Genomic DNA, 19750 nt, shown 5'->3' on the forward strand with positions numbered 1-19750 from the left:
CCCCGCACACCACCGGGCTCTGCAGCCATGGGGCCGAGTCCTGCTCCCGTCCTTGTCCTCGCTCTGCTGCTGCTGTTCTGGGCCCCAGTGGATGGTGAGTGCTCCCCCCGCACCCCCGGGCAGTGACAGGGCACGGTGCCTGCCCAGCTCCCCGATTCCTGCCTCCACCTGCAGCCAGGAGCTGCTGCAGCCCGCAAGGAGGGGTCCAGGGATCCCGAGAAGGGACAACGGGAGTGACACTGCCCGGTGCCCCTCAGCTGACCCAGCCTCTCTCCTGCAGGGCAGCCCCGGGGACGGATCCTGAGGGGCTCCGAAGCCAGGCCCCACCTGAAGCCGTACATGGCCTCGCTGCAGCTGGATGGGCAGCACGTCTGTGGGGGCTTCCTCATCGCCGAGCAGTGGGTGCTGAGCGCTGCCCACTGCACCGAGGAGACGTGAGTGTGTGTGGGGCTCAGTGCATGGCTGGGGGGGCTGCTGGACTCAGGCCAAATCCCACTCCACAGCCTTGACCCCCGTGTCAGAGCGTGGGACTCGGCTCCCACCTGCAGAGAGGATTGGGCAGTGGGTGAAGAACCTCCCAGAGCTCCCTGGTGGGCTCTCCAGCCCCCCACAGCACCCCATTTCCATGGCTGGGTGCAGTGAGGCTCCTGGCTGTTTGTCCCACATTGTGACTCTCTTCCAGGGATGGAAAACTCTTCCAGGTGTTGCTGGGTGCCCACTCACTGACAGAACCGGAGCCCCACAAACGCCTGTACCAAGTGCGAGCCCAGTTCCCCCACCCTGGCAGCAACATCCACAACAACAAGGATGACCTTCTCCTGCTCCAGGTGGGCTGGGGGCTGATGGGACCCTCCTCCCCACCAGGCACAGCCCCGTTCCTGCAAATACCACTGTCCCCTGGGACCCTGCAGGGTCACTGACTGGCTGGAGGAAATCCTCATGGTCAGGCTGGGCCTGGTTCCCCTGTCCATCCCTCCCTGTCCCACGGGACCATCCCTGCTTCCCCCACCAAGACCTTTGAGATGTGTCCAAATGCCTCCGTCCTCCTCATAGCTCCAGCTCTGACCTCTGGCTGCATCCTGGGGCTCCAGTCAGGAGTCCCTGAGTGTGGCTGAGGCCAGGGTGGCCTCGGTATCAGGGCTGGGCTCACTGTGCCCTGCTGGGCCCTGGGCACAGCTGCCCCTGTGACCTGGGTCCCCTCTGGCTTTGTGGCAGCTGGAGGAGAAAGCGGAGCTGAACGCGGACGTGCGGGTGCTGCCCTTCCAGCGGGAGGACAGGGACGTGGCGCCCGACACGATGTGTGAGGTGGCAGGATGGGGCACCATCGACCACAGCGGCACCCGGCCGGACAAGCTGCAGCAGCTGGAGCGGCCGGTGATCAGCCGCGACGTCTGCAACCACCGCACGCGCCACGATGGAACCATCACCAAGAACATGATGTGCACCGACTCCCGCAGGAGGGACACCTGCAAGGTACCACACTCCCACCACGGATCCATGGCAGGGCTGGAAGGGGGCAAGAGGGCACCGTGGCCAGAGCCTGGGAGAGGTGAGGGGCTGCGGAGCTGGAGGGAACAGTCCCCGGGGGTGAGTTCCCCCTGTGCTGCCGCTGCAGAGCGGCTCACAGGAGCCTGGAGGCAGGAATGAAGGGTGGGAGATGGGCTGGGGTGTCCTTGGCCATACTGATGAGGTCTGGTCCTGCAGGGAGACTCTGGTGGCCCCCTGGTCTGCGGTGGGGTGGCCGAGGGGGTGGTCACGGCCGGCTCCCGCGTCTGCGGCAACTACAAGAAACCGGCCATCTACACCCGCATCGCCCCGTACGCGGCCTGGATCGACGGCGTCATGGCCTCCGTGGATGGGGAGGGGGACACTCGCTGAGGCCACCGCAGGGACCTGCTCCGTGCCACGGCTTGCTGCTGCCAGCATGGCCAGAGCACCCACAGTGCCGCCCCACTGTGTGCCACGGGCTCCCGCTGCTGCCCACCCCGCTGCCAGAGCATCCCCACGAGCCAGGAGGAGGGCTGGGCCAGGGGACTGGCAAGGAACCAAAGAAGGGGGTCCCTGGCTCCGCACTCACCAAGCACAGGGCCCATGTGGGGAAGAATTGGGGGTCACAGCTCTCTACAGGCTTTGCTGAAGGTGCCCAGAATGCTGCCCAAGACTGCTGCAATAAAGTGATGATTCCTGCAGAGCTGCTGGGCTGGAGGAGTGGGGTGAAGGGGGGAGCTGGGGGGATCTGTGCAGGAGCCCCTGCCCAGGGGAGAGCTGGATGTGGGGTGGGAGATGCTGAGGTTGCACCCTTGGGGACAGTGTGGCCTCAGGTGGGAGCGGTGGCCACATCCTGCAGTGTGGCCACAACAATCGAGATCTGGGACCTCCCGCAGGGTCATTGTGTGAATATTTGGGAAAGCAGAATCTGCCCGTTGCTGATACGGCTCCCACAGTGGGATCTGTGCTGGAACCCAACAGGATTCTCACTGCGACCCTCTTGTCCCAGGAGCCGAGGGGCAGGGCAGGGCAGGGCAGAGCCCTCATCGTCCCACCACAGCCCTGGTCACCCCTGCCCGCTGCTCTCCCACTGCCCTGTCACTGCAGGGAGCAGAGCCAAGGCCCAAGGGATGGGAGCAGGGCAGCAGCACAGCCCAGGGCACTGCCAGACCCTGCCCCACCCCAGGAGCTCAGCTGGGAGCTAAGGGGACATGGATGTGTCTCCATCCCCCTGCTGTGCTGCTGTTCCCTCTTCCCAATCAAACATTAAATAACCCCAAACCTGTTCTATAAGGAGCTCACAGAGGGCCCGGTTTGAGTTGTACTTACAGGGGAAAGGAGCCTTAATAAGGTGCAGTTTCCTAATTAGCCATTTGATTGTCCCTAATTACCAGCAGAGCAGAGGGGGAGAGGTCTGTACAGCTCTTACAGCTCTGTGCAGCAAAACATTCACTGGAGTCGAGGGATGAACTCTGTCACCAGCTCGTTCTCAAGAATAATGAAATCATGGTTCCAGAGGGAAAAGAATGTACTAAGACTGGCTCACTCCCTCTCTTAAACGGTCTGTGGGGACCTGGAATTGACAGCAGCAGCAGGCTCCAGGCTTTTCTCCCTAAGAGCTGAAGGACCTGTGAGAGAGGAGCAGGCCAGATCACCCCCGAAGTGCTGGGGCTCCACAGGCACAGTGACACTGGAGGTTGTGATTTCCTGCCTGGGGCAGCAGCAGCTGAGGGCAAAGGAGGGCAGAAGTCTGAAAAGAGTTTTGGCTGCACCAGAAATGCTCCTCCTCTGGCAAGATCAAGTGTCCAGCCTTGCTGAAGCTGGAGGCTTACACAACCCCAAGGATCTGATGTTTTTTCCTCGAGTGAGGAAAATAAGGTGAACCTTGAAAACATCCATTTCCCCTTCCCCTTTTCCCAACGATGGTGGTTCCTTTCCTGACAGATGCTCTGGCAGCCCTCCTGCTGCCCCAGCCCCACGCTGGGCAGCCACGTCACACCACAGAAACAAACCACATGGTTCTGTACAAAATTAGGAGAATTTTTATTTACAATAAGAGGCAAAGGCAGTACTCACATTCCTGCTCCCATTCCACCACTGATGGGCACAGAGGAGCCAACTCCTGTCTCAGGGATGAGTTTGCAGCAGGATCAGGAATGCCCAGCCCACGTGGAGCCGGAGGCACAGGATGGATGTGAGGTACCAGCTGGGCTCTGCTCCTCACCAGCTGCCCCATCACCACTCTGCCTAGGCCAGGGCAGCTGCCAGCACATCACTGCTCTGTTGGCACAACCCCAAAACCCAACCAGACTCTCCCCTCCTGGGCCCCAAATGATGGGGAAACCTCTGGCATTCCTTTCCAGCTCTTCCCTGGTAAAAGAGGCAGAGCTCCCTCAGTTCTGTTTTCCAGCACAGCTCAACCAAGGATGAACAGCAGCAGCTTTTCCAGCAGGAGGGAAAGGAGCTGCCATTCCCTTGTCCCAAAACCTCGGTGAAGGGAGCCCTGTGCAGCTCTTGGCTCCCACGGCACCCCAGGAAGGGCTCAGGAGTAGCTGAGGGGCATCTTCCTCCACAGCCCCCCACACAGGCAGTTCTTGATCCAGCGCTGCTCCCACTGCTTCACTGCTGTCACCTTGTTGGGCGACTTCAGCATGGTGACACAGCCACACCTGGGGGGACACGGAGGGTGCTGCAGGGATCACACAGGGATCTGGGTTCCCTGGGGGAAACCAGCTCCTGTCATCTGCAGGTGACACTTGTGAGCACCAAAACCAGCTGAAACCAGCGAGCAACAATCCCGCTGAGGGCTCTGCTGGAGCTGGAGCCTGGCAAGGAACAGCCCCAGCTGTTGTTTATACATGTAACAACTGACAGTCATCTCACAAAAATGATCTGCTACAGAGGCTTTCTATTAAAACCAGTAATTAAAGCTAATTCAATCACATGACTTAGATGGATGTTTGTTCCCTGAGCCATTATCCTGAAACCCAGGCTCTCCCATGAGGGTGGATGAGTAGGGCAGCATGAAATGCAAGCCTGGTGGAAAGATGACCCCAAAATCAAGGCTCAGGAGGTGATTCCTCCCTCCAGCCCTGCTATGACCACACAGGTGCTTTAATGACCACACCAACAGAACTGGACATCACATAAAGGAGTTACTGTAGGGTCTCCTCCAGGCCTGATTACTTTAAGAGCTTTATCTGTTTGATTTTTAACCCAAGGGCCAGGCCACCCTCTGACAATGACAAGGGCATCCCAGGTTGGGGACACCTTAACCCAAACCAGCCTCAGATTGCTCCTGAAGGACACAGGACAGCCCAGGTCCTGCCCAAGCTGCACTGCAGGTGTCACTCACCTGGTACAGGACTTGCATTCCTCTGTTGGGTACGCGCCCAGGTGCAGCCGCCTCAGGTGGTCAATTTTGGGCTGTCCAGGGGCCCTGGGGAGGGAGAACAGGACTTTCCTAAAGTGCCACTTTCCATGAGCTGCTCCCAGGACAGGGAGCTGCATCTCACTGGCCAGCATGGCAGAGGCTCTGCCCACTTGCCCATCCAGTACTATGAGATTCGTTGTCACAACAACACAATTAATCACATTAATTAATGGGGTTTTTCCCCACATCTGCTATCACTTTTCAGTACTTAAAATTCCCAGCCCATCACAAGCTGAGAAACAGATTTGAGCAGAGAGGACAAACTGCTCCTGGGTCACAGCAGCAAGGAGACAAGCCAAACCTCAGAGCTGCCAAAACTCCTCACCATGGCACTGACAAAACCAGGGGTTTGTACCTGACAAAGGCATCGAACTGGGAAGAGACAGTGTGGCCAACGAGCCCGGGAGCCTTCCCAAACTGCAGCCGAACCAGCTGCTTGTTCTGCAGCTTGCTGATGATGCCATCGTTGATGGGCAGCCAGTCAATGTTGGGAATGAGCAGCTGGCTGGGCAGGAGGCAGCACTCATCGATCAGGGCATCATCAGGCTCTGTGATGTGATTTTCCTCACGGCCTGCATGGGAAATAAAGAACCCTGTGACCTTTACATTTCTCCCTCAGAGCTCCAGAGAGCTGTGTGCAGCCTCCTCCTCCACTGCCAACTCAGCCTGGAAAACAATAACCTTGGCAGCTGCACTTGCCCTTTCTCAACGTGCCAGACCCCCTCGGAGTCACGTCCCACCCCACTGCCGTAGGAATTACGGTTCAGGGAACCGGCCACACTCACAGCACAGCCAGAGCTTGGTCAGGAGCCGGAAGAGCAGGGACATGCTGTCCTGGGTGTCCGAGGTTGCTGTGTACACGGGGAGGCAGCTGGGCTTCAGCAGCCCCCAGATGCGGATCACCACCATGAGCTCCCGGAACATGCCGAGGGACGCGCCGTCGCGCAGGAAGCTGTGGCCAGGGCGCACCGGGGAGCCCTGCGGGGGGACAGCGGCGTGGCTGGGGGTCACACCGGCCTGGGTGGGCTCACACCGGCCTGGGTGGGCTCACACCGGCCCGGGTGGGCTCACACTGGCCTGGGTGGGCTCACACCGGTCTGGGTGGGTTCACACCGGCCTGGGTGGGCTCACACCGGCCCAGGTGGGCTCACACTGCCCTGGGTGGGCTCACACCAGCCCAGGTGGGCTCACACCAGCCCAGGTGGGCTCACACCAGCCCCAGCCACCCCACTGCATCCAGACAGCTCCTGCTTCCAGCAGCACACACCCTCTGGAACCTGCTGCTGGGGCTGGTGGAATGTCACCTGAAGGTGACACCTCTGCAGAGCTGAAGGAGGAGTGTCCCCAAATCCCTCAGGTACCGTGCTGGTCGCCAGACCCAGATGGGCATGGGAAGGGCCACTCTCGAATTCTGCTGTTCTTTACTCCTCCCCAGTGCTAAAGCTCCCCAGCACTGCCCACGGGTGTTTGTGTCCTCTCAGCCTGCTCCTGGCACTCCAGGTCTCACCTGGTTGGGAAGGCTGGCCAGCAGGTAGAGCACAAAATCCCCCACCCACTGGATGAGCTGCTGCAGGGACTGCAATGTCGTCATCTCCAGGACAAACTCTTCTGTTTTCAGGTTAATCATCACCTTGTCAATGTCTGGAAGGGAAGCAAGACATTGCCTGGCTCAGGAAGATGGATCCAAACCTCACACCATCCCTGCAGAGGTCACCCTTGTCCTCCTCCTCCTCAAACCCAGGAGTTAGTATGAGGCTGTGACACCACAGGGAACAGTCCAAGCCCTGGGAAGGCAGGATGCTGTGAGCAGTCAGTACCTACATCCGTGATCTTGGAGCAGATCTCGGTGAGCCGGTCCCCGGGGCTCTTGTCAGGGGTGTTGAGGAAGTGTGGACGCAGCAGCGACTTCAGGGTGCAGCTGATGGCGATGAGGAAGAGCTTGGCGTGGTAGTCACACACACGGGCGATGGTGCTGGAGGAGAGCTTGCACAGCGACGCCTTCATGGCAACAATGCGTGTGGAGAGCACCTGAGCCATGGGGAAACACAGCAAAAGGCACAAGGAAAGGCAGGAATTAGCATAAGCTCATTAAAGTTGCTGCTGCTGCTGCTGCTGCTGCTGCTGCTGCTTTATTCTCTGCTCTCCCTTTTTGCCGCAGGAGTGACAGGAACAGTGAAGGCTGTGCACGTGAGCACAGCGCTGGGCACGTGCTGCTGTTCCCAGAATCTGCCAAAAATAGACTTCACCATCTCACCCCAAGTTTCCAACAGGTACAGACCCTGCTGATGGCAGTGAAAGTGAACGTTGTTGACATGGAAGCTCTTCCCAGCTCTATCACTGCCCGAGCCAGGCACTCAGAGCACAGCCAGGCAGAGCCACCAATATCCTGAGGACTGGCACTGGCTGCTCCTCACTCCGAGCCCCTGAACCCCCCCATGCCCACCCTGGGAGGGAGCCCAGAGCTCCCAGCCAGCCACCTGCTGCAGGGCCGCGTTCTGACGCATGTACTCCTCGTGCAGCTTCTCCACCAGGTTCTGCACCATGCTGGGCTGGACGTGGAGCAGGATGTCCCACCAGTCGTAGCCGGTCACCATGCAGTACTCCAGCAGGAACAGCAAGTGCCGCAGGGACATGTTCATGTCCAGCACGTGGCCCATGGAGGGGGAGATGCGGAGCATGCTCAGCTTGAAGGGAGGAACCAAAGGGAAACTGGCTTCAGGAGCGGGTTTGAAATCATCCCACAAAGCTACAACACAACACGGGGCCCAATGAAGCTCAGTCCTGACCTAGTGACAGTTCCTGCACTGATGGGATACATCCCTTTCCGATATGGATCTCACAGCTGGAATTCCCAGTGTTTTCTGAGCAACCCATCACCCCTCAGAGAGCCTGGGTGAGAAATAACCCCACCATAAGAGAGCACCAACCTTCCCGTGACTGTCCACGCCAGCCAGGGCCAGCGAGGTCCAGGAGAGCTGCATGGCCTTGAAGTGCACCAGGGGCCCCGCAGTGCGCGGGCGCTTGAGGGCCGGCTCGTCCACGGGGCGCTGCGAGGAGGAGCCGTAGAACACGGCCATCATCTGCAGGGACAGCCGGTGCACGATGTGGACACTGCCATCATGGAAAGCCAACGCCAGGCCTGGGGACAGGAGACAAGCGAGGCTGAGCAAGGAGATCCTCCCAGCGTGGCAGAGCCCTCACCCAAGCAGTGGCCACCACTGAAGTCCAGGAAAAAGCCAAAGGGTTGGGGGCTCACGGCCTCACCATCAGCATTTCACACCTCTTCCCACAACGGGAAACACAACAGGATGGCTGGGAACACATCCTGTTTGAAAGTTTTCCTTCAGCACTCCATGTGCTTTACTTCAGCTACAGCTCAGCTGGTGAAATTCTGGGCAAAAGCCACATGTTTAGGACGAAGACAACAGGAACTCCTTACCCAGTCCAGGGAAGAACTTGGTGTCGTTTGCCACCTTCAGATCGGTGTTGGTCAGGGAGATTGGCAGCTTTGGCAGCGCCACGGCCGACACCCGGTCCAGGTCGTTGGTGGCAGACAGGATCCGCCACTTCAGGATCATGGGCTGCTTGTCTCCCACTCGGGAAAATAAGCAAATGAGTGAGAATTTTGTCCCAGAGAGATCAGAAAATCCACCCCCCTATTTCTGCCCACACTCCCCAACCAAGCAGGATCGCAGATCAGGCTCTGGTATATTCCCCATATATTTCCAGTATGTTTCCCTTATATTTCCTTGTTTTTTTCCTGAATTATACAAACAACATGTTTTGCTAAATCTCTCTTGATGGGAAGCTCTGCTGTGGGTGATTAAGATCCTTATATACAATAATCCTTTATATTTCACCAAACAAACTGCCCTGATTAATCTGTTCTATCTGAGATCAGGTGGAGCCCAGGAAGCCGGGGCAGGGGATTAATCCAGCTCTGCTGCTCGATCCTGGTCCTTTGGGAGCCTTTGCTCCCAAAGCTTTTGCCTGGCAGCAGGAAGGGCAGCTTTGCAGCAAAACACAGAAAATGTCTTTTATGAAGTGAAAGCAACAACCAAACCCCTTCCTGGAAATAGCAAGTTTCTGTCTGTGATGCAAACAGACAGCAGGGGCAGAGAACACCTGAAAATAAACATGAGATTCTGAAAAATACCATATATGGGATAATGGATATGAGGAACTGCACTGCTTTTACCCTCAGGCCAAGCTCCTGTTCTTTAGAGTCCCCAGTGCAGACACTTACCCACAGGAGAGATTTGCTGGAAGATGTTGTTGACAGGCAGGCCCTCCTTCCTAAGGGACCAGCACTCCACAATGCTGTTGTTTTGGCTGGAAGCACAAAGCAGCACCTGCAGAACAGAGCCCCCCACCACAAGCATCACAACAGGGAGGTCACTGCCCTGGTCACTCCCACCCTGCACTTCCAGGGTCCTGCTCCCACTCAGGTCACACTCCACCAGCAAAAAGCAGAGGATGAAATTAGTGAGAGGTGATGGTGAGGTCCCTTCCCAGAAGGCCAACTAGGAATGCCAAGGGTATTGCAGGACATGCTGGTCACCTGCAGACCCTCTGAGGAAGGTGAGGTGGAGCAAAGAGCAGCTGCCCACCTGCTCTGACATGTCCCGAGCCAGGAACTTCAGGTGGGTGATGGCCGGGTACTTGTCCTTGCGCGCGGGGTCCGTGGTGCAGCGCATGAAGAGGGACGGCAGGATCTCGGTGTCGATCTTGCACTTCTCGTTCACCACGCTGACACAAACCTTGTAGAACTGCACGGGGGACGTGCTGCTGCCATCAGACGTGGCCACCACGATGTTGCCCCCGCCCGTGAAGGCGACGTCGGCCAAGGCCACGCGGCAGCGGAGGCGGCACAGGCTCTCGGTGGCCGTCAGCACCTGCCCGTTGGGCTTGAGGAGGGACACGGTGACCAGCCCGCTGATGGTCACGGCAATCCAGCCCTCCATGGGCTTCCCACCAAACAGCGTCAGCGACGGAGAGAATTTCACCCGGGAAAACTTCTCGCCGAAGTTCGAGGCTCCAGACTGTAACAAAGGTCAACAAAACCTAGGTGTTTGCACCCAAAATTTGTGTTTGTGGAGCTCTTCTCCTGGGAGAGGGGCAGGATTTATGTGGGATGTCCCTGGAGTTAAAAAAACACAAGCAGGGAACTTGTGCTTGGAAGCTTTGGGCTTTCAGAATCTGCAGAATCACAAGTTTCCAAACAAGGAGTTCATCCCTGTATCCAAATCCCTGGATCAAACCTCAGTACTCCGAATGCATTTCTTCTGAATTACAACTGGTAAGGAAAGACCTGCTCTATCTCCAGGTTCCTGCCTAGATCTGAGGAACCAGACTAAGGGAGACACATCTTAAACACCGAGAGAAACAAGGCTCCAAACCCCTCGGAATTCAGCAGGAACCAGGAATCTGACTTCTCCTTGACTGGAAAACTCCCCGAGGCCACAAGTGAGCCCAGAGCATGGACCACAGGCAGGATCTTGAGTTCTTTGCCAAGACCTGAGCCAGAGTTCCAGCCCAGGTCCCTCAGGATGCTGAGACAAACCTTCTCCACGTGCAACGCCAGCTTGACGCCGTTGTGCAGCCAGGACAGGGCCACCACCGGGTCCCCCTCCACCACGCTGCCCACCGTGTTCTCCCAGCTGTTGGCCAGGTGATCTGTCATGCTCCAGCACTTGATGTGGCCATCAGCATCTGCCGAGAGCAGCCTGGAGCCTGTGACAATGACACTGCATGAGAACAGGGGGAAGAGCCAAAACCCCACAAGGAATTGCACCCCATTGCTTTGGGGCATGGACAGCACAGGTGGGACACAGTTACAACGAGGAGGGGATGCCAGCCCACCTGACTGATCCCACTCCAGACACGTGATGACTTCAGTGTGGCCCGAGTTCACAGAGTAGACATCCCAGGGGTGCTCGGTGTCAATGATATGGACCATGTGGGTGAGATCTGCATGAACAGAGAAGTCACTCCCTGTCCCTTGTCACTGTTTCTGAGCCTCAGCTGATGCAGGGAAAACATACAATATTTTATAGAAATGACTTGGGGTAGCATAGCAACTGTGCTGGGAACTCAGTGAGGGGCCAGACAGCGAGGTGGGGCTGGTCCTGGTTTTGGGAAGTCAGTCCTGGTTTAGGGGAAACAAACCCACTCCCTGGGAACGAACACGTGTTAGACACTGCCAGAGGCTGAGGGATGGAAGGAAAAGGAGGAGCAGCAGCCGGGAGCTGTCAGGGGCAGGGCAGAGCTCCGGCTCAGCGGATCCTGGACTTTACCAAGAGCACCGGGAGCTGTCAGGAGAGAATTCCCACGGGGCACGCGGTACCTTTCTCCTCCTCATTGCGGAGGTCGGTGGTGAAGGCGATGAGGTTGCGGCAGGACCAGGCGCACACGAGGGGGATGGAGGGGCAGTGGTTGCTCTTGGGTTTCTTCTCCCACTCGCACACGTACGCCAGGTCCATCCCGCCGGCCCGGCCCTGAGGGGACACGGGACAGCCTCGCTCCTGCCTGGCGGCGACACCAGGCCGCTCACACCGCACGGCCCGCACCGACCCCAGCCCCAGCGGCTGTGGGGAAGGCACAGCCCTCAGGACACGGGTGGGGACAACCCCGCACCGGGAGAGATTCGGCGGTCCCGGGGAGAGGCGGAGGGAGCGGTGCGCGGGTACCGACCCTACGGCGGGCGGGGGATCCCGGGGACGGACTCGGGGTGGACACGGGGAGGTGCCGGAGGTTGCCGGGGCTGGCGGGAATGCCACAGGAGCGGGTCGGGGCGGCCTCAGGAGGCTCTCCGCCGCTCCCGCTCCGGCCGCACTCACCGGCACCCGCCGCTCGCCAGGACCCCGGCGCCTCCGCGGGCTGCCCCAGCCGCGCCTGCGCCGCGCGCTCAGGCACCGCCGCGGACACCCTCAGAGAGCCAGCCAGGGGCCTTCATTAGCATAAGAAACTACCCAGAACCCACCGGGCACAGATAGCAAATATAATCGGCGGATTTCGGACATTTTAGGGAAATCCAAGGAAAATAAAGGGGTGACAGACTGAGAAAAACTTCAGGGGCTAATTATGTCTTTAATAACAAGCCACTCTTTAGTTACCCTAACCGGAAAACATTGCTACCCTAAGCCTTTAAATTGCCTTGTGGGGGGTGAGTGATTCGTGCTCGCTTCGGCAGCACATATACTAAAATTGGAACGATACAGAGAAGATTAGCATGGCCCCTGCGCAAGGATGACACGCAAATTCGTGAAGCGTTCCATATTTTTTGCACCTCCCCGCACCCACCTTTGGCACCCCGAGCCGAACCGGCTGCCCCGCGACCCCCCCGCCCCGCCAAACCCCCTCCCCAGCCCCACGGAGAGACAGAGCCGGAGCAGGGGAGCACCGTCTTTATTGTTCCTGAATGCAGCTGTACCCGAGTCACACCAGCAAAGGAGGCGAGAGGGGCTCCCCTGGCTATGGGGGTCCCCACGGTTAATGGCAGTCGGTGTCATCACGGGACAGAGCAACCAGCAAAGATCCCCAGGGCACACCCTGCGAGCAACCCTTGGAACATGCCAGGAACACGGGGGGCACACAGAGGGACCCCCAAAATGTCCTATCTGCCCCCATGGCAGCTGTGGACAAGCAGAGAGAGCCCCGAAAGGGGGCTGCACCCTCCAGCACGCACACACAAACACACGCCTAAATATACACACACGTGATAAAAAACACAAGCTATATTACACTTAAAAAACAGCCCCGTCGTGCGGGCACAGCACAGGGTGCGGGGCAAAAGTACCCGGAGCTCCGCACACCCCGCCCTACCCGAGGGGTCCGAGCCCCCCTGGGCACGCCGTGGGCACGGGGCTGTGGGTGCCGGAACGCGGCAGCCCCCGGGCTCTTCCGCCGGCTCAGCGATTGCTCAGCAGCCGCCAGGAGCTGTTTCACCGCAGAAAAATCTGGACCGAAATCACCCCACGAGCGTCAGCGCCAGAGAGGGGAGGGGGGGAGTGGCCCCGCCTGATTATTTTTAAAAACACCTGGGTTATAAATAGACACACAAACAGTTCCAGGAGGGCTGTGCGGGGAGAGGGATGGGTGAGAGGCACCCTGAGCTCCGCACCCACAGCGCTGTCGGGCAGACCCGAGCTGCCCATGCCGGTCCCAGCGCACCGAAGGGCACAAAGCACAAGCTCTGCCCCGCCGGGCACCGGCTGCTGGAGCAGAGGGTCCAAGGGCTGCAGGGCCAGGAGAGGCTGCAGCGGACACACGAGGGGCAGGGCAGCTGTCGGGGCATCAGCTCATCTGCCCCAGGTAGTCTGAGAGCAGCAGCTCGGGGGGCAGGAACACGCGGTGTTTGTTGCTCACTTTCATCTGACGTTTGCCTTCGATGTCCGAACCTGCGGGTGGGATGGAGCGGTCAGCACAGCCCTGTTCCCCCCTCGGGGGTCTCCAACACGGCTCTCCCAGCCCAGCCACCGCCCTTCCCTTCTCCCTGGGGAGCACAGGCTCCCCAATGCTCCGTCCTCTCCATCCCCAGCCGAGTCCCTGCGGGCACCACGGGCTCGTTCATCATCAGCGCTCTCAGGCTGTTTGCCACAAGCGGCTCCAATGAAAGCTGGGCAGCGGAGCCTCCTCTGGAGGGATGGAGCCTGATGCCTTCCCTGCCTTGGCAACAAAACCTTCTGGGGATGCCCAGGGCAGCAGGAGACACGGCTGCTCCTTGGGAGGAGGAAGGAGCTGCAGGAGAGGGGACCCCACGAGCTGATTCTTGCTTTGGACCACACAAATTTCCCGACCCTCGGGTGCACGGCTGCGGCCAGAGCTGGTGACCACGGCCAGGGCTGCTGAAGGAGCTCGGAGCAGCGGTGGGGAGGAAGCAGGCAGGGGTGGGGACTGCGGGGTTATCTGTGAGCCCCAGGGTGAGGTGGGGCCGGGAGGAGGAAGGGAGGAAAAGGCTGAGCTGGAGAGGAGAGATAGTGATGGAGGGGAAGGAGAAAAACAAAAACAAAATCAGAATCAAAGCTAAAAACAAGCAGACACGCAGCTCTTACTGGCAGAGACGAGATCCATGTACTGGCAGAGTGCGTGGAGCAGGAGCCGCTCAAAGCTGGGGGAGAGAGGACAGGGTTAGAGCCAACATGTCCCCAACCAGTGTGTGTCCCATGCTCTGCCTTCCATCCCCTCCCGGGGACCCACAGAGCAGAGGGGGAGCACAGAGTGCCACAAGCCCCTGCACAGAGAGTCCCAGGTGCATCCCTCCCCCTGGTGCTCCACGGGGACCAGGCCAGGTGGGTGTCCCCAGATGGAGACCCAGGCCCGGCTGAGGGGAGGCCAAGGGGTCTCCTGTGCTCCCAAAGCCCCTCTGCAGCCTGTGGCAGCCCTGGGACACAAGGAGCCCCCGAGCCCAGGACCCTGAGATGGGGAAGTACCTGTTGTCCATCAGTGCTGTGTAGACGGAGTGGGGGGTGACAGAGAAGAAGGCCAGCAGCTCCTCCTCCAGCCCCTCCAGCGTGCCCTGTGAGGAGAGGCAGGGGCTCAGCGAGGAAGGGGCAGTGGTGGGCGCAGCCCTGGCACAACTGACTCCCCAGGATTTACTGCCAGCAGCTCCCAGGCAAGTTATCTGCATGGGAGACAGCAGGGAAAGGAGACATCTCCCATCTCCAGCCCCTGAGGTGGGGAAGGACCCAGCTCCTGCCAACTCCACACTGCGTGTGCCAAGGGCTGGCACCATCCCTCGTGTTCACAGCAGCCAGGGGAGCCTCGTGCCTCCTGACAGCCAAAGCTCAGTGCTCTGCTGGTCTCCAGAGCACTGTGACCCCAGAGACAAGCAGCACACACGTCTCATTTGAAGACAAACAAGCCAGTGTGAAGGAGAAGCCCAGGCTGCATTTAGAGGCTCTAATTAGCACCAGGAAAACAAACAGAGCCCTGCAGAGCAGGGGGAGCAGGGAGCCAGCACCCCCAGGGCTGGTGGAGCAAGTGTCTGGGCAGTCAGTGCAGGGCTGCACTCACCTCTCTCCTTCCTGCTCAGCAGCTGGTGCACTTTTACCCCCTTTCAAAATACATTGGAGTTTCCCCAAATAGCCTTGTGTGGGCCACTGTGAAGACCCCAAAGGCTCCATTGTTGTCCCCGTGCACAAATACGCCCGGTTTCACCTGTCACCTGCTGCTCACTGCACAGACACTGGAAAACAACCACTGAAAAAAGCCCTGTAACTGCCAGAACAATCTGAACTGAGCCAGGAAAAGCCATCTGCCGGGAGAGGGATGTCTGTCTGCAACCAGCCACCACTGCGGGGTCACACGAGCACTGGAGCACGTTCCCAGGAGCTCCTCTGAAATCTGGCACTGCCCTGCACAAGGTCAGGGCACAGCTCTGGGGACACAGCTGTGGAGGGACCCCTGCCAGCCCCAACCCTGCTGTCCCAAGGCCCCAGCTCACCATGGGGATCCGACCCCGCTTCAGGGTGGCACGCAGGCGGCGGCTGATGCGCTGGAAGCACTCCTGGGGTGTGTAGGCTGGGAGCTCTGGAGAAGGGAGAAGTGATTTGGACAGAGCTCACAGCTCCAGAGCCCGCAGTGTTGCCTGTCAGGAGGACCCAGTGTCCCCCCAGGGCCCCCTGGCCACCCCCTTCACAGTCACCCCTAAAACAGCAATGCCCTCCCCAGCACAGGAGGTTTGGGGGTGCAGAGATTTGGGGGATGGCTGATGTTGCCCCAGCCACTTCTGGCTCCCACAAACCCTCCCTGGCCCATGGTGGAGGTCTGCAGGCATAACCCCCTCACTGCCACACCCAGGGGTGGGCTCAGGCATCCCCTGGCCCCACCATCAACAGGGAGTGGGTGCAGCCCTCAAGGAAGGTCACCCTTCCCAGAATGTACACAAGGAAGGAAAGGGAGAGGCTGTCCCCACCCTGTGTCCCCTCCCAGCACCTTTCCACTTGTCTTCATTCTTGACAGGCAGCTTCCTCCTGTGCTTCTTCCTGGCTTCCTCCTCCAGGTAGAGCAGGACCCGCTCCTGCTCTTCTCCCGACCGGTTCATGAAGTCGTTCCAGATCTGACAACAGAAGCCACCAAGCACCACTACAGAGGTCTGTGGGGAGCACCTGGCTGTGCATGGCCACCCAGGGCCCCTCCCCACACCCCATGAGCCCCCTCCTCACCCACTCTGTGCCCAGGGATGGCCCTGAGCACCACACCGGGGAGTGTGCTCTGTTTCAAAACATGTTTCAAAACACCCGGTTACGGGGCCAGTGTGAGGCAACGGGGGTTTGGCAAGGGGCTTGTGCCAGAGGAAGTGCTGCAGCTCACCAGGCACCCACTGCTCTGCAGGGACAACTCTCCATGAGAGGATCCGCCTGGAGATTCCCCCACCCCATGGACTGGGGACCCCAGTTTGCCATCGCCCCCCAGCACACGTGGCAGCAGCAGATCCCACAGATCCCAGCCTGACACCAGACCAGGCAGAATCTGGGGTGCAGCAGCTCAGGCCAGGGAGGCAGAGGGATGCAGGAGTGAGGCACAAGCATGCCATGCCATGCCAGGGCCCCCCCAGTGGGTGGCTGTACCCACCTCCACATAGGTCTCATTGTTACAGGCCTCGGTGAAGATGCTGGGAGTGGCCGAGTGGGTGAGCTCTCCCTCGTCGCTCCCACAGTCATCCTGCTCCAGAAGGGTCATCAGGTAGCGAGCTGGGGGGAAGAGCAGAGCCTGAGAGGGGAGGAAGCACCTCCAGAGAGGCCCCTTGCCCCCAGTATATCCCCGCTTGCCACGCAGCTCAGGGGAGGTTGTCCTTGCCCCGAGGAAGAGACCCTGCCCTGGTCCTTACTGTTCTCCAGCCTCTGGAGGCTCTTGCGGCCCTTGGCTCTGGGGATGAGGTCGGAGTTGCGGATGGCCTTGTTGATGTAATACTGCTTCCTCTTGGACGGGGAGAACCGCTTGGACGGGGAGTCCTCCAGCAGGGGCAGGCAGTCCTCGATCCTCCTGCGGGGACACAGCGGGAGGGATGAGCCCACCTGAGGGGCCTGGGGCAGCTACAGCAGCCTGAGGACAGGGGGAGATGGGGCAGCAGAGCATCAGCCCCGTTGTTACTGCAATTGGCACTGCATCCTCCACGGGGCCTGTCCCCCTTGGGTCACCGCCACCTCCAAGGGCTGGCTCTGCTCAAAACAGCTGTGTGCCAGCACTGGAAGGGCCAGCTAATTAACCTGGGTAATTAACCTGGGTAATTAATCATGCCACACATGAAGCCAAAACGATGGATCCATTCCTGCTGTGCCCCTGCTGCACCTCACCATCATCCCAATGGGATCCCTGCCATTCCTCCTCGAGGGCAGCAGGAACACCGCCCCAGCCAGGGCACTGCCAGCTCCTGGGGGCACCCAAAGGCGCTTGGCCTCTGCTCACAACGTGGGTGCTGCTCAGCCACAGGCACAACTTAGGACTGACCATAAAACTCAGGCATTTTATGGGAAAATGAAGCCACACAAGGGGCGAGCAGCTCACCGGGTGCTGAACGCAACTGCTTGGGTTTCAAAGTTTACTAAACACCAAAGACAGGAAGTTTCACCGCCTTCACTTGCGAAGGAGCTTCCCCTCAGGGCTGTGTGGGTTTCCTTTAGCGCAGCAGAAAATGGGTGAGAAAATCAACACCCCTGAAACAAGCCCTAGGACTGTCCATCCAGGATGGGGAGCTGCAGCACAGCTCCAGAGTCATCACTGTTTCCACTGCCATGGCAGCACCACGGCCTCGCTCCATCCACAGGGCCATGTCCCCACCGTGTCCTCTCCTTTCCAGCACTCTGGGACCCATGCAAGCTCCAGTCCTGCAATCAGGTCCCAACAGAGCTGATCTGGGCACAGGGCAGAGCAGGTTGTGCTGTCCGATTGCAGCCCGGGCCAACAGCCAGCTGCTCACAGTTGCCAAAACATTGATTTTTTTTCCTTTTTTCCTGCATGGGGGCAGTGATACAGTCTTGGCTGCTGGGAGGGGGTGTAAAAAAACAACTTCCCCCTTCCAAGCTGGAGAGAAAACCATGGCAAAGGTGGGCTTGGAAAGAATACACGAGACTCAGGTATCAAGGCAATGCCCAGAGGACGGGTGGGGAGTAGTAACCCAACCTGCCCCAGCCAGCAACCAGGGCTGGTGGATCAAGTTGTGATACAAAGATGGTTACAAAAACCTGAATAAACAGAGGGAGTCACCTTACGCTGGCCCCAGCTTGGGGGTTTGAGTACACAGCTGTGAGCAGGGCACTCCCTGGAGCCGGCGTGGCTCAGCGGCACAGCCCCAGAAAGAGATGTCAAAAACCAATGTCAGCAGGGTGGGAGCACCCCCAGGCAGCTGGGACCCCCCGAACCTCATGGCTGGGAGAGGAACAGGCTGAGCCACACTCAGCTCTCTTCCTGAAGCCTCCAGGGCTGTTTGTGGCTGCCCTGGCACCCGTCACTGCCACGTCTGCCCTGGCACTGCCACCTCCGCCCAGTGCCAACCTGGAGGTTCACAGGGGACAGTGACCTCGGAGCAGTGACCTCGGGACAGTGACCTCAGGACAGTGACCTCGGGACAGTGACCTCGGGACAGTGACCGTGTCGGACAAGCATCGGTATCCTCTGAGTCAGGATTCCGTCCCAGGCAGCTGGGCCGGGCTGAGAAGGGACCCCAGGAAATGTCATTCCTGGGGGATCACAGCACACCTACCCCCAGGGCAGCTCCGGGGACACCGGAGCACAGATACATTCGTGGCTTCTCCTCCACGTCTCACTTCCAGGCAGGGAACGCTCCTGGAAGAGGAACCTGTTCTCTGCCGGGGCACTTCTGAGCTATTCCTGTCATTTACCCTTGGGCAGCAGAACGCGGCAGAGCCGTGGGACAGCGGGGGCTGTCAGGGACAGCTCCGTCCCGCAGGGTCCCGAGTCCCCGGTACACCCGTGCACGAGCGGGGGGCTCCAGCCCACCCCCGCCACCACGAGGGACCCCGCACGGGTTCCAAGCCCCGGTAACCGGGAGCACCGTGACCTCGACGGCATGAATATTAATTATAAGGCTCATTATCCCGGTCCCGGGCTCCGCTCTGACACCGCCCCCGGGGCCGGGGAGGTGGGGACGGGCTGTCCCGGGAGGTGCCGCCGCCGCTCCCCGCCCGCACTGACAGCCCGGGGGGCTCCTGCCCGGCCCGACCGCCCCACGGCCCGCCCGGCCCCGGGCCCGCACTCACGGGAAGGGCTCCTCGGGGCCCGCGCCGCCCCGCAGCACCACCATGGCGCGGTGGGACTGGGATCGGGACCGGGACGGTGACCAGGACCAGGACCGCGACCTCCCTCCGCCTCCTCCACCCCCGGCCCGCACCGGCGGCACCGGGCCCGGCACCGCCCGCGGGAAGTGACGTCACGGGGGCGGGGGAACGGGAGCCCCGCCCCGGGCGTCGCGGCCGGTGGGGCACAGGGGGTGCTTCGGGGAGTCCCCGGAACCGGAGCTCGACGGCTGCCGGACCCCATGAACCCCGCGTGAATCCCCGCTGTACCCCGTGACCTCCCCCGTTATTCCACGTGAACCTCCAGTTAAACCCCGTTAAAGCTTCATTAACCACCGTTAAACCCCCCCCCGTTGCCCCTCGTTAACCGCCCCCCCTTCGCGGCTCTACCGGGGCCCGCGCCCAGCACGGCGCCGTTCCCCCGCCCATCCGCGAGGCGGCGCTGCGGCCGCACCCCCGCCCGGCCCCGCGGCCCCGCCGCGCGTAACATTTGCATGCGGACCAATGGCGGCGGGGGGCGGGGCGCTCCGGGAACGCCGGGCCAATGAGAGCGCGGGGCGGGGAGAGGCGGGGC

The 19750-nt window shown here is 60.1% G+C and overlaps 3 protein-coding genes and 1 non-coding gene across 5 annotated transcripts; 2 read left to right on the top strand and 2 right to left on the bottom strand.

The window, feature by feature from the left end:
• Window positions 1-6: 6 nt before the first annotated feature.
• LOC107215597 (complement factor D-like) lies at window positions 7-2191 on the top strand. The gene is made up of 5 exons (XM_015651909.1): window positions 7-94; window positions 281-434; window positions 683-827; window positions 1216-1473; window positions 1705-2191. The coding sequence occupies exons 1-5, from the start codon at window positions 28-30 to the stop codon at window positions 1876-1878; spliced, it is 798 nt and encodes a 265-aa protein (XP_015507395.1). The 5' UTR covers window positions 7-27; the 3' UTR covers window positions 1879-2191.
• Window positions 2192-3507: 1316 nt separating this feature from the next.
• Window positions 3508-11775, bottom strand: MED16 (mediator complex subunit 16). Of its 2 annotated transcripts, XM_015651903.2 has the most exons (15): window positions 11558-11775; window positions 11268-11418; window positions 10784-10891; window positions 10485-10654; window positions 9532-9963; window positions 9168-9273; window positions 8361-8516; window positions 7849-8060; window positions 7399-7605; window positions 6739-6949; window positions 6429-6562; window positions 5707-5899; window positions 5277-5493; window positions 4844-4927; window positions 4031-4157 (listed from the first exon to the last, which is right to left on the bottom strand). In XM_015651903.2, the coding sequence occupies exons 2-15, from the start codon at window positions 11401-11403 to the stop codon at window positions 4031-4033; spliced, it is 2493 nt and encodes an 830-aa protein (XP_015507389.1). In that variant the 5' UTR covers window positions 11404-11418; window positions 11558-11775. The 2 variants fall into 2 exon arrangements, with proteins under 2 accessions (XP_015507388.1, XP_015507389.1); XM_015651902.2 differs by having other exon boundaries at window positions 3508-4157; window positions 11268-11774.
• A 322-nt stretch (window positions 11776-12097) lies between these two features.
• LOC117245575 lies at window positions 12098-12204 on the top strand. Its single transcript, XR_004500380.1, has one exon. It is a non-coding gene; the product is annotated as a U6 spliceosomal RNA (small nuclear RNA).
• A 108-nt stretch (window positions 12205-12312) lies between these two features.
• Window positions 12313-19295, bottom strand: R3HDM4 (R3H domain containing 4). Its single transcript, XM_015651992.3, has 8 exons — window positions 19141-19295; window positions 16752-16906; window positions 16496-16614; window positions 15857-15980; window positions 15366-15451; window positions 14353-14438; window positions 13975-14030; window positions 12313-13320 (listed from the first exon to the last, which is right to left on the bottom strand). Exons 1-8 carry the CDS (start codon window positions 19182-19184, stop codon window positions 13217-13219), a joined length of 774 nt encoding a protein of 257 aa, XP_015507478.1. The 5' UTR covers window positions 19185-19295; the 3' UTR covers window positions 12313-13216.
• Window positions 19296-19750: the final 455 nt, after the last annotated feature.

Source organism: Parus major, chromosome 28 (genome assembly GCF_001522545.3).
Source record: "Parus major isolate Abel chromosome 28, Parus_major1.1, whole genome shotgun sequence".
Taxonomy (NCBI): Eukaryota; Metazoa; Chordata; class Aves; order Passeriformes; family Paridae; genus Parus; species Parus major.

What these genes read in the sequence shown, in the direction of transcription:
- LOC107215597 (XM_015651909.1), top strand. Translation starts at nt 28, where the DNA reads ATGGGGCCGAGTCCTGCTCCCGTCCTTGTCCTCGCTCTGCTGCTGCTG. An exon ending in GCCCACTGCACCGAGGAGAC is followed by an intron (nt 435 to 682) that starts GTGAGTGTGTGT and finishes ACTCTCTTCCAG; the next exon opens with GGATGGAAAACTCTTCCAGG. An exon ending in GCAGGAGGGACACCTGCAAG is followed by an intron (nt 1,474 to 1,704) that starts GTACCACACTCC and finishes CTGGTCCTGCAG; the next exon opens with GGAGACTCTGGTGGCCCCCT.
- MED16 (XM_015651902.2), bottom strand. Translation starts at nt 11,403, where the DNA reads ATGGACCTGGCGTACGTGTGCGAGTGGGAGAAGAAACCCAAGAGCAAC. An exon ending in CCAGCAAATCTCTCCTGTGG is followed by an intron (nt 8,517 to 9,167) that starts GTAAGTGTCTGC and finishes TATTTTCCCGAG; the next exon opens with TGGGAGACAAGCAGCCCATG. An exon ending in GAATGCAAGTCCTGTACCAG is followed by an intron (nt 4,158 to 4,843) that starts GTGAGTGACACC and finishes GTGTCCCCCCAG; the next exon opens with GTGTGGCTGTGTCACCATGC.
- R3HDM4 (XM_015651992.3), bottom strand. Translation starts at nt 19,184, where the DNA reads ATGGTGGTGCTGCGGGGCGGCGCGGGCCCCGAGGAGCCCTTCCC. An exon ending in GGCCCCGAGGAGCCCTTCCC is followed by an intron (nt 16,907 to 19,140) that starts GTGAGTGCGGGC and finishes GTGTCCCCGCAG; the next exon opens with GAGGATCGAGGACTGCCTGC. An exon ending in ACAGCACTGATGGACAACAG is followed by an intron (nt 14,031 to 14,352) that starts GTACTTCCCCAT and finishes TCTCTCCCCCAG; the next exon opens with CTTTGAGCGGCTCCTGCTCC.